General features: G+C 39.4%; 2 protein-coding genes across 3 annotated transcripts; one reads left to right on the top strand and one right to left on the bottom strand.

Moving 5' to 3' along the window:
• The first annotated feature begins 1898 nt into the window (after positions 1–1898).
• On the top strand, positions 1899–10305 carry LOC110856527 (uncharacterized protein DDB_G0271670). Of its 2 annotated transcripts, none has more exons than XM_022105015.2 (4): positions 1899–3434; positions 6840–7104; positions 7197–7451; positions 7526–10305. In XM_022105015.2, the coding sequence occupies exons 3-4, from the start codon at positions 7233–7235 to the stop codon at positions 8729–8731; spliced, it is 1425 nt and encodes a 474-aa protein (XP_021960707.1). In that variant the 5' UTR covers positions 1899–3434; positions 6840–7104; positions 7197–7232; the 3' UTR covers positions 8732–10305. The 2 variants fall into 2 exon arrangements, with proteins under 2 accessions (XP_021960707.1, XP_021960714.1); XM_022105022.2 differs by lacking the exon at positions 1899–3434 and adding an exon at positions 5411–5820.
• Positions 10306–11270: 965 nt separating this feature from the next.
• Positions 11271–14186, bottom strand: LOC110854425 (U3 small nucleolar RNA-associated protein 4 homolog). The gene is made up of 8 exons (XM_035846294.1): positions 13769–14186; positions 13485–13680; positions 13345–13413; positions 13193–13277; positions 12931–13126; positions 12613–12863; positions 12354–12519; positions 11271–12263 (listed from the first exon to the last, which is right to left on the bottom strand). The coding sequence occupies exons 1-8, from the start codon at positions 13873–13875 to the stop codon at positions 11345–11347; spliced, it is 1989 nt and encodes a 662-aa protein (XP_035702187.1). The 5' UTR covers positions 13876–14186; the 3' UTR covers positions 11271–11344.
• Between the last annotated feature and the right edge of the window lie 1016 nt (positions 14187–15202).

Below are 15202 nucleotides of genomic sequence, written 5' to 3'. Positions count from 1 at the left end.
TTTGTTTTAAGAGAGAGACGAGAATATATAAGCAATCCTGCCTCCCCTGTCGTCCACGTCGTCGTCGTATTAATATAACGCAAACAACAGCACGCCCTCTCAGAAACTCTGTGTTTTGTTTCATTCCGAATGACCCTGAAGTTACAAAAGTTGGCATAATTTCCCTCATTCCATTCGAAATATGTATGTGCATGGTTGTTATGCACACACACAGGAAGCCGATCAGTCCAGAAAAAACAGTCTGCAATTAAAAAATGGGGGATATTATCTCCAGCATTTTTGCCCAAATTCTTCTTCTGATTGAATAAATTGGATCCAGTCCAGTCTGGAATTTTTTCCCATTTTTCCCGAATATTAAGTTAATTACAATTTAAAGTTCTCTAGTCCACCACAGGTCGTTCGTGAGTACGTACGTCCGTGTAGCAGCAGGATTTGTATGTCTCGCCAAAGTTTCATTACATCATAAAAAGCTGTTGCATTTGATTGGAGTAGAGTGTAGAGAGTTTTTTAGCCAGACAGACAGCCTGAAAGAGCAGACAGCCGAGCAGACTGACTAGACCAAAACTCCGACCGACCTCCCACCACCACCGTCGTCGTCGTCGTGCTTACCTCTCTCTGCTTATGTATACACACAAGTAGGAATATATATCTCTCCTCGTCCATGCATTCCGTTATCGGAGGAGAGAGAGAGAGGTGACATTGTCGTGGAGAAAGCAGGGCGACGTCTGTTTAGGCAGTCTCGCTTTCTCCTCCTCCTCCAGCAGACTACGTACTTTTCTCAGTAACAAAACAAGACGGCCAGACCCAGACTACTTTTCTGTGTTTGACAACCCAACTAACCCCACGACCACCACCACTTTCAGAGAAACCCGACACTCCATTGTATGCACACGCCTATGATGAGGTAGGAGTATAGGACGTGCATATGTAGGATGATGCTCGACCGACCTTGACAATGCTGCATGTAAAAATTGATGATAAAATGCAGCCCAATTCTACTCTTCAGACATTCACGAAACTAATTATGTAGCTACTACTGTGCAATTTTGAAATGATTGTTGTTTCTCCTCCTCCCCCTTCCTTTGAAGAGATGGACATACTTATTAGGCCAATTCACGCACCGTCGAATGGTAAAAAAGCGACTCTGTGTGTGCATGTGCAGCAGCCAACATCACAGCCAACTAGTCTCTCTGCTAATTGTTTTGTATGTATGATTCCTTCTTCTTCTTCTTTACGTAATTAGCTCTCGTCGGTCGTTTTACACAGAGAGCTAAATGCACTTCATGGTACGGCACACGGACCAACAAGAGCATTTTACATCACTTACATGCAATCGATACTGTGTGGTAGGTGAGGCTCTCTCTCGTAGCTGCATTATTATTATTGTGTAAAGGGTTTGAGTCACTAAGCTATGAAGCCAGACATGACACATGACAGAGGAAAAGAGGTCTAAAATACCTATGAAAATGAATTATAGGTTGGGCTCTGTCGAGAATATGTGTGTTCTCTTCTCTCTGCAATAATAAAGGTGGTTCTTCTGCACTGCACTCTCCTCGACGGAGATGCTATATACTCGTTCTTCTTATTAAAGAGATGCAGTCCGCCACATGACATGCAACTAATTCCCATTTAAATTACTGCAACTCTCGGTTCCTACTTGTTATTTTTTTACAGTTTACACGAAATTCTATCATCACGACAAGCAATAAAAAGCATAGGAGAAAGAAAAATAGACCAAATAGAAGACTGTGAGCCACACACATAATTTACTAGCAGCTCTATAGCTCCACTAGCATTCGCATATCGTTCTGTGAAGAAGAAGTAATAATAATGTGTTTCACTCTGGCAACTCCACCACCACGAGCACCACCACCTTCTTCTTCTTCTTCTTGTTCTTCTCAAGGAAAGTCAGACAGCAGGATTGCATTGCATTATTACGACGACGACCACACGAAGAAGCATTCGCTCTTGCCACGACAACTCCTCTGCTAGCACTACTGACTGGCTGGCCGTGAATGAAGCTCAGTTATCGTCACGTTATCGTCCTCCTCGGCAGCAAAGACTTCACCATTGACTGCTCGGAGAGAGAGCAGAAAGAAACTACGTGCCAGCATTATTATCATTGTCATTATCCAAGAAATCCTAATTGGAAAATCATCATCCTCGAATCGCTGCGTATAGGAGGAGGAGGTGGAGTGGTGCATATTATTATTTTAAAAATCAGCCATCACCACATTATTCCGACGACCGGCCAAGCACACTTGAGACGACTGCTGGCTGCTGCTGCTGCTCAACCCAGAGAGTGGATATTAGCGAATGACTAGCAGCTAGGAGGAGGAGGAGGCTGTATGAGAGAGCGTCGTCATTTCGAGGCCTTTTTGCACATTAGCCATCACATTCTCTCGCTGTGCATTAAAGTGCAGTGCAATTGATGCAACGTAGTCGTAATAAGAGCGGAGAGAGAACCACCACACACACGTTCTCCCAACCAGGGCCAGACATAGCTGCTAAAAACCATAAGTTGAGGAGAGAGATCTCACACAAAACCTTCATCATTTTTCGACGACGACCACATTGCAATCGCCACCGCCGTCCACCACTACATACAATTTCCAACAAATAGCTCCTTCTTCCTCGGCCCCGTCAACGTCTCAAATCAGAAGAGTGACCAAGTACGAGAAATTAGGTGACCTTTCTCCGCTGGTGGAAGGGACAGCAGTGATAATTTTGTGTAGATTGTTTTTATTATGGTTTTGCTGGCAAGAGAGTGAGTGTGCTGCTGCTGCTGAATGAAGGAGTGTGAGCAAATTGCGAGGATTTGCGAGTTACTACACAGACTTCTTTGGTGAAGTAAGAAGAAGACGAAGAGAGCAGAGTGAGAAGAAGTTGGTGGCTGGTACAAAAGTGAGAACCGCTGCACAGAACCAGAACATGGCCGCTCTCTCGTCTCGACCGCTGCCGCCGCCGCCGCCACAATACCTCCGACACTAATTAATCACCACGTAATTTCCTAGTGTTCCCGTTATCATCACTACGACTCGCCTCGTCGTCCTTGTGGTGTGGTCGTCAATTTGTGTGGAGGAGGGAGAGCGAGAACGGACCGAGAAGAGGGCCCAGAGGTTGAACTTTTTAAAAAGAAATAAGGGCAGTGCAATGTGGTGCAGCAGCTATTATGTTGGCGTAGTAGTCGTCACACATTGTTAGCATTACCATTATTGTCAAATCCTCCTGCTAACACGGAGGAGGAGGAGGAGGAAATTTTACAATGAGTTGGACAAATTATTATGACCCGACTGACGCTGTTAATTGAGATTTTATATGCAAGAACTTTTGATGGACCAATCATACGGTGAATGGTGAAGTGGTGAAAAAAAGTGTACGCCAAAGAAAATGCAAGTTTTGTTGGAATTCTTCAATTTTACATAATTTCTGAGGTAAATATTCTGTTCACAATTTGTTTCATAATTAAACCACGGCACAAATTTGGTCAGTCAAATGTTGATTTGCTTATCAATTGGTGCTGGCTGGAGTTCTTGTTTGTCTGTCTCTAATCTCAAATATTATTATAATAAATTCTATCATCCAATAATATTCGTCCTCTAACTAAACATTGGTGATGATATGGGGAGAATGACGCGTAGACACAACATACGAAATGAATGAGACACATTCTTTATAATTTGATTGACCATATTGCCAACCAAGTAACTAGTCAGGTTAAATGGTAGTTGGGAAAATTATATAATGAATCCATGCTGAACAATACCACGGTTGGTACTCTTAAAATCTACGATTTATATATTTTCTGACTAGACCAGCGTGATTAAACTCTTAAAATTTAACCTAAGTAGAGTGCAGCGTTGATTTAGCCCGAGTCAGGGTTAGTTGCTACTAAACTTTTGTTAGAGATGATCCAACTAACTACTAATTGTATTCAATCAAATTACAAAAAGTAGCGTTGGTCGATTTGTGGTGCAACCTCCGGGAAATCGGGGGGCGAAAACCGGGAAAAGAGGTTAACTTAAAAAACCCCTCCGTGAGGGACCGTTAGCGTTGGGTGGGGACCCTTTTGGGCCTAAATTTTCCTGAGTTTTCGTTTCCCCGTTTCCCAGGACAAAGACAGAAATCGGACCCACGCCCAGTTCTATCCCCCGGTATAAAAATAATCTGGTGTATCCCCCGTAACTTCATGCAAAATTTCGACCTAAGGTCATTTTCTAAAATAGTGAGGGTCACCCTATCCCCTCTAAAAAAATAATTTCGTTCTTCTATTTTCAGTTTAGTACCTACATATGTTCAATTTTCCGAATATCGGTAATCTACGATAATATTCTGCACCAACTATTACCTCACCGACTTACCTCCTCATTTGCTACTCCATCCTACGACATGGGTAACAAATTTCTAGCCGATATACGAGAGTAATCGCGGCACAGACAGACGGACATGATGGTTCCATAAGCCCTGGCTCAGGTTAAGAATTGTTAATTTGGGCAGTTAACTAGGAGTTGGTTTGGTCACATGCTATAAAACTTTTCAAATCATATATTAAATATGTGGCCTTACCGAAAAACCTACAGTTAGTTTATGATTAAAAACTCTTGGCGAAATATAAAGCGACGGAAGGAGTGGAAGCACGACGCTTGTCTGCGTCGTCGAACCTGAAACGAGGATTGAAAATAACTGATAATAACCAGCCATGAACCCTCCTTATCTTGGTTGGATTAAAAAATGCATTTTTTATTTTGACCATTTCAAAGTATGATAACCTCGTTTACACCGTGGGCAGCTATACCGCATTTTTTGGTGGTGTTTATTTGGTCCTCCGAGTGGTTCATCTGCTGACTCTACTAAATCTATTCGATGTCAACTCAAGGGTCAATAATTTCATGACATGGCGGTTTTTTTTTCTTCATGGGTACATCCTTTCTCAAACCTAAACAACAATATAAATACATTTGAAATACCTAATATTTTGAAACAAGGTTCATGAAAATGTTCTTCATTTGTGATCTCATTGAAAGTGCTTGCTACAAAAATCATGGGTAAAAGTAAGGAATTTCTCTGTCATTCTCCGTGCAAGTAATCACGTCACATGGGGGTGCGCCGCCGGTGTTAGTCGTCTTATTCTTTAGGAGCATGTATGTAGCTTGCTGGTTTGACGGACTCTCTGACTTTTATATTTTGCCAGCCAAGAAACTGCATGCATTTTCTTGCCAGTAGCAGACAGTGGAGGAAACCGAACCGAAGTCAGCAGCAGCATCATCGGGCATAAAAAAAACTCTGCCGAGCGGATGGAGTTTGAACCGAAAAGTCGGTGCACATGCAGCCGATAGTTGAAGTTGTTGCGCGTGCGAAAACCATATCTTCCTCGCTCGTTGTTTGTTGTACAGTTAGCAAAAACAGACGAGACGAGCCACCAGACAGCTTTGTTCCCAACTCACTGGATAAAAAAGAGTTCCAAGAAATGGAAAGTCAACCAAACAATTTTTCATATCTGGTCTTTCATCTTGCGCACCCCTCACTCGCCACAAAAGTCTACCCTCCCCCAGTGTGATTTATTCCGCTCCTACTGCTGCACTAAATAACTACGGTTTCATTCGATTGCCTCCTTATCTTTCGAATTTTATATTTTATACTAATTTAATGTATACAAGTTTGTGTAAAAAGACTTGAAAATTATGTAACTTTCACCAAGTGTTAAAGTGCATCGACGTCTTTCAGAAACATTATGCTCAATGTACGTGTGACATGCCGACTATATGGCAGTTGTGAAGGTGGAGCGTCCTTTGTTGGAAATTCAAAACGTTGTTGAGAGGGGTATGAAATACACAGGTTATTGTTGCAAGTATTACTAGAAAATAGTATGAATTTGTAGAATTCTTCCGTGTTAGGCTAAATTTTGAAATCAAGAAATGTAGGAATACCATTGATTTAATCACTAATAAAAAAGGATAAGAATTCTGGTGATTTTTGGAAACAAGTCTCATCTCATCTCACGTATAATATGTGCACATTCCTGTGTTTTTATGAAATGTGGGAATAAAAGTGGCCAAGTGGGTAATAGGCCGAATGGCTATGATTTAGTTTGGAATATTCAAATGAGTATAAAAGAGAGGATAGATGGATGGTGCTGCTGCTGTTGGTCTGGTTGTTGTGCTATGAATCGAATTGGATCGTGCCCAGTATAATAACTTGACTTGGTTGGTTCACAGTAGTCACTCCTCCGTCGTCGGGAACGTGTAAATGCCGAAAGTGATAAGTTTTTGCATGTGCAGCTTGCAACCACAAGTATTGAAGTCGCCAGTAAAAGTGGTAATAATAATCTTATTTGATGTGAGCTTGGCGAACACTCCACTTTCCCAGTTAAATCTCAAGCCAAAAGCTGTTTTTCCTCATTCCACTCTACGTTTAATGCATGCAGAACACATTTTAAAAACATTACGACGACTAACAGGCGATGAAGTAACAGGGAGGAGGGATGCATACCCGCAGATCCAACAAATCAGAACAGATGACGGAATATATAATGATTGCAATGTATCATCTGTCAAGTCTATTAATATGAACGGCTTCTTGTTTCAAAATGCAAAAAATGCAAGAATTTTCTCACTCCCATAAAATATGTACAATGCTGTGGATCATATGAATGAATCCCGTCGTGGTGGTGTAGCTGTTGCATTCTCATTCATTTCATTTTCATCCTTTATTAGCTGGAAAAGAGTATAGCAAAAACATAATTAGCAATAAAAATGGATTAAACTCGTGTAAAGTCTTACTACTCGAATTTGAATGATCGTTATGACAATTAATTTCATCGTATTTTCTATTGACTCTAGGTAATAGCTTGTGATGGTCATCAGTTAGCCCGTCGTCGCTGGTGAAAAGGATGTTTCTGGAAGGAAGACATCGACGAAAAATTGCCGTCAACAGGACGTGAAACTGGCGTCATCACCAGGGCAGTGTGATCCTAAAGGGTCATCAGAGGTACAACAGGCGTGTCGACTCCAAAAGGGTGATTCCACTCTGATTTCCTCATCCACCTATTCTGATGCGTCCACTGCGACTAACTTTACTGCCGACTACGCTCTTTCAGTTCAAATCGTAAGTCATTCAACTTGCATGGAAAAAAATACACACATATCTGACGCAAACTAAAGGGAAGAATAATTATTTGTGTTTTTTTAAATCTGCAGGCAGACCAAGCTGAGAGAGCAGAAGACATTGGTTGCATGGCAAGGGAAAATAAGTGGCCTCATGGTTCCCCTCAGGCTAGATCAATTGACGAACGAGTGTTGGGAGCAGCTCGGGATAAAATTGTACGGAACAATTCAGTGGCGAACGATATACGTCTTGGTCTACCTGTTAGTATACCTATTGGGCTGGAGGAGGAAGAACGCACTAGAAGAAGGACGAGTCCAATACTCCAATTTCCATCAGGATATGATAGCGTAATAGTTTTTTTTAAATTTCGCAATAGATTAATTGTTTCTGAAAACTAATTAATTCACTAATTCTCCTACAGAGATCGGAGATTCAAAGACCGTATATCAAACCACCTCCCAACAAGACCGTTTGTTGTATACCTACTGATCCAGGGGACGGAACCAACAGAGGCTCACCTTCATGTTCGTGTGGACCAACTATTAGCCATAAAAATAGTTTCACTGGCAATAATAGCGGATGGGGGTTAAATTGGGGCCGGAGTGGTAATAGCCCGCCATCACATCGCCATCAACATCCGCCGCATCATCATCGTCATCATCCATCCACCTGCAACCCATCGTCGTCGTCGTCGTCGGTGTTAAAACCCCAAAAGAACGTATCGTCAGCAGGTGTTATTGGCACTTTTTTAGCCGGTGTTATGACGTCTGCTTCAGGTGGCGGTGGTTTCCAAGATAACTTTAAAAGTATTACCGGAGTGTCGTCGTCGTCGTCGTCTGATCCAAAGTTACGTTTTCTAAGTGAGAGAAAGCCTGTTAATGATAGAACTAGTCCAACTCCTAATGTAAATAATTCCTCCTCTTCGACGTCCATGTGCAGTAGAACTCATAAACATGGCGACTCTGTGTTAATTGGTCATCATTCACATCAACAGACTTTTAATTATGACGATGGATGCTCCCAGCCTCCTAAAACCCATCATCAACAACAGCATCACTCCGAGTTTACAAGTAGTCGAGATTCAGGATCTTCCTCCCCCAATAACCCCTTTTTCGAATCCTTTGCATCCCCAACTGATATGAATAATGCAATATTAGGGAATTCCGACAGAAGGCAAAAGTATGACAGAAAGAAAGACAGGAATGGAAACAGAGCCACTGAAACGCAACAACCTTCCATTACAGATGCTGATTATCAGAAGAATGAGGAACCAAAGCCTCATACATCCAATTACAATTGTTGGGGAGAATTATTGGATTTCGACAACGTCTCCGCCGTAGCCCCCGCTGCTGCATCCAAATCCTCCTCCTCAATTATAATGACTGATCCACATCTAGTGTGTCGTTCGATGGGAGTCCAACCCTCTGCATTGAGTGAAAGTATACAAGAAGAGATTGGTGAACTTTCCACAGAGCCTTCTTCTTCTGATCATCAAGTAGCTAATAAGTATTGCACCGTAGCAAGAGTGATGTCCTCGGAAGAAGAAATTAATGATCCGACAACGGAAGACAATGGACAAGAAGATGCCAGGAATAGAAGAAAAGGAGAAAGAGGGGGTGTCACCTGATTGCTTTAAGTTAATGAGAAAAACAGTGTTTCCTGGACTAGTTATTAGACCTGATACATGGATTGTGATAGATTGCCTACTTCGTACATATATGATTAGTGATGATGAGAATACTTTTTGATTGGATTGACGGAAATCCATTTAGTGATTCTAGCTGCTGATATATGGTTTCTCTTGTTTACGATACGACAGAGAGAGTGAAAGTGGAGTGAAATGTAGATATTTAATGTGACTTGTGTCTCGTTTCACTGCCCCACAATCAGACTGATGTATTCCTTTTGCTTTCTCCCAGCCCCCCTCATCATCATCTTGAAAGACAGAGAGAGAGAGAGGGTTGCCTAAATCCTATGTAGCTGCCAAATCAAAATTATAATATATAATAGTTTAATTTTGTATTATCTGCTGAATTCTGTATTACTTCCTAAATTGTTACTATCACTAATAAGGTTGAGATTAACGTTTGTTCCATTTTACAACAAGCGACAAGTGAGGAAGTATGCACGTCATTTATATTCACTCACTACTGACTAATTATTATGGAAAAGATTGGTGCTACTAGAGAGATAATGGAGATCATTTTAAATTTCATTTCGGTCTATTTCTTTTTACTGACTAAAGCGGTTGAATTTTTCCGGGGTAGTGAATTGCGTTGAGGAATTTGGTTGATTGATATTTATTTTGTTGTTTTTTTGGGGGGGTTTGGGGGTGGGGGGATTTTTTCTAGATTATGTTATTTGAAAAAGAAGACAAGGAAAAGATTTTAAAGAGAGAGGATATGAACGTCAATATTCCAGGCCTGTAATTTCAATATATATTTCGTTAGACCACAATCAATAAATGTTTTTATGTGACGACATCATAATTAAAATCTATTTACTAATTAATAGGACCGAGTGACGACGAGTTTTTAAAATGTTTTCTCTTTTATTTGTGTGCGCGTTGAGTGGAGGTTTGTTTTAATCATGGGTCAGGATGTATTATCTGTATTATTTGTTGAGTGAGATAAAATCACCAAAAAAAGAGACTATAATACAATAATGTTAAAAAGAACAACTAATTGTAGATTTGTATTTATTTGTTAAGCGGCGGAGGAAGGAAACCCAAGATCAACTTTTTAGACTATCAATATTTCTATTTAGACCCATCTATTCACTCACATTATGACGCGAAAGATGGGAGCGGAACTCTTTTTGGTGCATATAATAATAATAAATAATAATAATAATAAAATCATATTATTCAAATTTAGCGAGCAACAAGATACACAACACTATTCTAATTATGCGTAGAAGAGGAGAGAGATATAAGCCAATTATATATAACGTTATTAACATTTATTATTATTATTATGTATTTTACGGAACATGTATCGACGGTTTTTGTAAATGATTGGTGGCTTTAATTCAGAAGGAAAAGTGATAGAAGAACAACACAAGCTAAAAGTCTAAAAGAGGCGTTTTTTAATCGAAGGGTTCCCCCATATTTGATGTATGTGATATGCTGCCGAACCGAGATGTGTTCATAGCTGCAGTGCGAAAGATGCTGAAATAAAATTTCAAAACACTTATTACTCTTAATTACATGTGATTATCGCTAAAGCGTTATTTCCATAATCAACAATCGCCCATATGTATGTATGCTTACGACCGTGGCGTCATCATCCCCATATTTTCTGCAATGCAACATTGATCAAACAACTTGTACTGCATCTAATAAATACTAAATCCTTACTAAATATATTCATTGAGATTGACAAACGATGAATTCAACTCTTAAAATACAAGAGAAGTCAACTAAACAGTCAACAATTGCAAGCAACAAGGGGAAATGGAAACCAGTCACTCCTGGTAATAATCCTCCGATTTCAGACCCTTATTTGACACCTGAGGATGCAATTTGGTAAGACAAATTGTGACTGGGATTTTCTATGTACATAAAATATGGCATGGGTATGTATTTGTAATTTTTCGCTACAGGAAAAATGTTATAATTCATGAAAAGTTGCTGGACTCGTGTTGGAATCAGACGTGGGCTTCCTACTATGCGTCACCCAATGTAATTTGCATAAGTGTATAAATATGTGACGGAATTTTCTCAATTTAATTAATATTCACTTCCTTTCAATCAAAAAGGTTCATGACTCGGAAAATACAAAACAAAATGCAGAAAAATGTGCAAATACCCTGTATTTTAAATCCTCTAGTAAATGAATTAATTTACTAAAAGTTGTTCAAAAGTTATGCTAGTGTAATTTTTACATAAAAAATAAACCCTTGCAGGTGTGATCGGAACGTTTCATCCTCAAGTACTCGAAAAGCAGAAAACTTTTGTGACACGCCCAGTTGTTTCAAAAGTACGATTTGTTTCCGAACAATACGGTCACTACCGCCAATTGAAACATTCGAAAACCAAAGCTGTGGAAAATGACAAATCTAAAGTCCAAGATTACCTCCCTTCATACAAAAATAGACATACCGTTAATCCTTTACTTTGCTAATTTGTGTACATTATGCATTTCATGAATAATTTTACCAATTAGTCTATAAAAATGTAACATTGATTTATTTTACAGAATAAAAAACTACCATTATTAGTAAAATAAAAATAACAGTTTCATGCCCCAAACCTCTTTTTTGCAAAGGCTGGTGGAAGATGTTCCAATATACTGTGAGGATCTACTTCAACCACGACAAAATCAGTCCCAAACCCACCAACATAAGCAAGATACTTGTATTTCGATGGACACGTTTTAATTTGAAATCGGAGATTATGCTCATCACTCACGAGTTTTTTTCGCCGTTTGGGTTCAATAATATCACCAGTAATTTCTAATAAAAATAAGCTATCATTTTGAAAAATTACAGCAGTTTGTCCATCAGATGACCAACAAGCACCTTGAAATGGTTGTAAATCATCAACTTTTTTCTTGACAACTTCTTGACATACAATTTTCCCATCATTATAATTACATATTAGTACACTATTATCAACATAAGTGACAAGAACCAATGGTTTTAGAGGATGAAGTGTAATGGAGGAAGGGAGAGCGGAATGTGTTGGTAAAGAACAACATTTAGAAATGGTGAAATCTTGGTTGAAAGAGTACACAATGATACGATTATCCAAAGTGATACACAGATTGGAAGCAGTGGTAGCAACTAAACCAACACCCAAATACGATGATTCTGTATCTTGCAGTTCTTGTACGTCTCCGAAGCACACCGAATTTGTTGTTTGATTAATTTTAGCTATCGTAATAAATCTACCACTGGAACTGAGAAGCATTAAAGTATCATCTTTGATAAATTTTAAATGAACCAATTGATTCTCAGAACTAAATTCAATTAAATTTTCGAATTGCAACTTTTCCAAACTAGGTTTCAAAACTTCATCATTGTCTAAAGTGAAGGATATTTGAAAAACTTTCACTGCACCAGATACAGAGTACGCAAAAAATGATCCATTTTGACTCATTGCTGCAGAAAACATATTTTCAGCTCCTTTAGATTCCACTTCCAGGACTTTTGTTAACCTATAATGTAAAGGAACAAATTATCACAATCAATCGAGTCACAATTTTACACTGTCACTGTTAATAATCATAATGCATTTTTTGTTTTACTGTGAATTTCCCATAGGTAGTTTCCAAATCGTTAGATTTTTAGCATATTTGATTAAAAGCATGGCTGCATTATCCGATCCACTGAATTGCGTGTATTTAGGAATATTTGGATATTTAACAATAATTTTAGGAGGGAAAGAACTCATTGCAAGATCTGTATCAATACCTATTTAAATGTCAAACAAAACTGGGTTAATTAAGGTCTGCGTTGTTAAGTTTTACCTTATAATAAAATAAAATTTATGTAAAAAGTCCATACCACCAGAAAACAGTCTATTGTCGTATGTTTCCAAAGTCATAACATCATTAACATGTATGTTACGTGGGTGAGATTTAATCCACTTGTCGCTGCCACTAATTTTAGCAATATTCAGAACAATAGGATCCACGCCAGCAGCGTATATGCTTGATTTGTCGGAAGAGAGGCGTAGTGTAAGTACGTCGGCTTTATGTGTTTGCATTTTGTATTTTAAAACTCCGATCCTTCCATCCCAGAAACTAACAATCCCTCTGAAATAATTTCAATATCGAAATAAAATCAAATTAAACATGATGATGAGCACAGATCATCCCGAACCTTGAATCTCCGGTGACAATGGTGTGATCATCTAAAACTAAGATGGCCCAAACGATGGTTTCCTTATTTTTCGTCCTGCCGGTCATTAACTTTTGAACAGCGTGTCCTTTATTAACATCCCACAAACGAACCGAGTCTACTGAGCCCGTCCCGATGTAACGACCACACGGTGACCATTGCAGACATAAAACCCTTCCTAAATTAAAGAAACGATATATAACATTCTATAACAAGGTCAGTATAGAGAATAGTACACGTTTACCATCCTGACGATCCAAAACTCTCAGATATGTTAGCATTTTTTCTTCAATATTAAATAAATTAATAAACCCATCTTCAGTGCCAGCCTAGGAAAAGTCATTGTTCAAATTTCAGTTCAACTTAAAAAAAGCATAATTATGACAAGTAACTCACAGCAATGACGGTTTGTGTAGGATTAACACCAAGGCACCAGACAGAACCTGATGTCGCTGCAGATTTATGCTATTTAAATAGATAAAAATAAACAATTTACTTACGATGGTACCTTAAAGAGAATTTAAAATCGCAACTACCAGTAATTTTCCCGTCCTGACATCATGCTCCACCACAAATCCGTGAAGGCCACAGCTAAAGAGCCGATTGTTATCTGCCCACACCACACTTTCCACAGACGGTTTTCCATCAATTGTTTCCAATTCGAAAATAACCCTCTCCAAAAGCGGCTGATGGTTTACATCCCAAATTTCAATCGCTCCAATGCGTCCACCCCTACAAAAAAAAACAAAAACATTATGGATTAATTCATCAAGGCAACCAAATTGCGAATATAAATCTAGTAGATTTAATCTACACTCACCTGAAAAGGGCCAACTTTTTACTTGTGTGGTTCAAGCTCATGCAACTAATCGGACTCGGTTCCACATCCAACACTTTCGCAAAGTGGAATTTCACAGAGTTTGACATTTTTTCTCAACAATTAAAAATTAAGGATAAATTACTCCACTTTTACAATTGTTATATTTTAGGATCAACTTTATGAGAAGGGCATGTTTCCGATTGTATTATTGATGTGGTTGATGAGCACATGGAAGAGGGTCGCGTTTGGTTGGCGCGATGGGATTGCGTGGTGAGACGGAAGTTGGGCAGATGGGAGTCGCAACGAGTCCTGCTGATTTTGCTGAATGAACAATGCCGTAATTTCTTCCTACGATGAGGTAATTGCGAATACCGTTTTCGCAATTTGTGTGATGACTCCTGTTGTGGCCAAGTAAGTGCATTCACCCCACCCAGACGAAAGTCACACAGAGTTGGCAATCGCAATAATGGTGAGCCTACGGGGCAAATCATGTTAGAATGAGGTGGTGAATTGCACGCTGTATTATTTGTTTGGGCACATTTTTCCTCTGTGATGATATTAAAAATTGCACACCAACAACATCAACAAGGATATTTGTGTATACCAAATGAAGTCGCTACTCCTTGTTGGTTAGAGATTTCATGCCATTATGACATTGAGACTTCAAAAATTGACTATTTTGTACAAAATAATCAATATCACACTCTGCGTTATAGTCTATATTATACTAAATTTAGTATATGAATAATTGCATAAATTTTCTTCCAACCATGCAGTCGCACATATCGTCAGTTCATCACGTAACTAGGGATAACTTGCATGAGCTATAAGCTGGAGGTTACCTGTCCACATATACAGAATATGTGTGTGTGTGCATATTATGGAAAGTGCTGGCTGAGCAAACCTACATACGTTCATGACAGGAGAGTTGGTTTGTCCTTCTTCTTCTGCTCCAGCTCCGGTGTGGTTGGTGAAAGTTGGGAGCCCACGCGGAGAGAGGATCGGTGTTTGAGAGAAAATTTTCTCATCCGCACACAACGAGACATGGATGGAGAGACTGGTTGGTTCGCTTTCACTTTGGTGGCTCAGATCGATACTCGCTCTCATCAGAAGAGAGAGAGAGCCCTCCGCTACACTTTCTCCGCCTTTGGTGCTGGAGAACCCTTTGAACAAAGTGCTGCTGCTGCTGCTGGTGGTCGAGAAAGTGGATGGATGGATGGAAGCAACAAAGGGAATCGATTCCCTCAATGAGTTGCTTCTTCTTTCATAATACCACCAACCCCTCCCCCCCAAAACCAGCCAGACAGACCCTTTTTACAAGATGGAAATCTAAACGAACATGAAATCAGAATGTTCCAGCAAGTACAAATGTGGAAATCGGTGGAATTACATATTCCAAAGTCAGAGCACATTTCTAAGTTTTACGGCTTAACG

Source organism: Folsomia candida, unplaced genomic scaffold (assembly GCF_002217175.1).
Source record: "Folsomia candida strain VU population unplaced genomic scaffold, ASM221717v1 Fcan01_Sc001, whole genome shotgun sequence".
NCBI classification, from domain to species: Eukaryota; Metazoa; Arthropoda; class Collembola; order Entomobryomorpha; family Isotomidae; genus Folsomia; species Folsomia candida.
This window is presented reverse-complemented; position numbering and strand designations above follow the sequence as displayed.

Bases quoted from the DNA above. Each gene is read 5' to 3' on its own strand.
- LOC110856527 (XM_022105015.2), top strand. From the start codon at position 7,233: ATGGCAAGGGAAAATAAGTGGCCTCATGGTTCCCCTCAGGCTAGATCA. The intron at 7,452-7,525 runs GTAATAGTTTTT...ATTCTCCTACAG, and splicing joins TTCCATCAGGATATGATAGC to AGATCGGAGATTCAAAGACC.
- LOC110854425 (XM_035846294.1), bottom strand. From the start codon at position 13,875: ATGTCAAACTCTGTGAAATTCCACTTTGCGAAAGTGTTGGATGTGGAA. The intron at 13,414-13,484 runs GTAGTTGCGATT...CTATTTAAATAG, and splicing joins TCAGGACGGGAAAATTACTG to CATAAATCTGCAGCGACATC. The intron at 12,264-12,353 runs GTAAAACAAAAA...TTTACATTATAG, and splicing joins CTACCTATGGGAAATTCACA to GTTAACAAAAGTCCTGGAAG.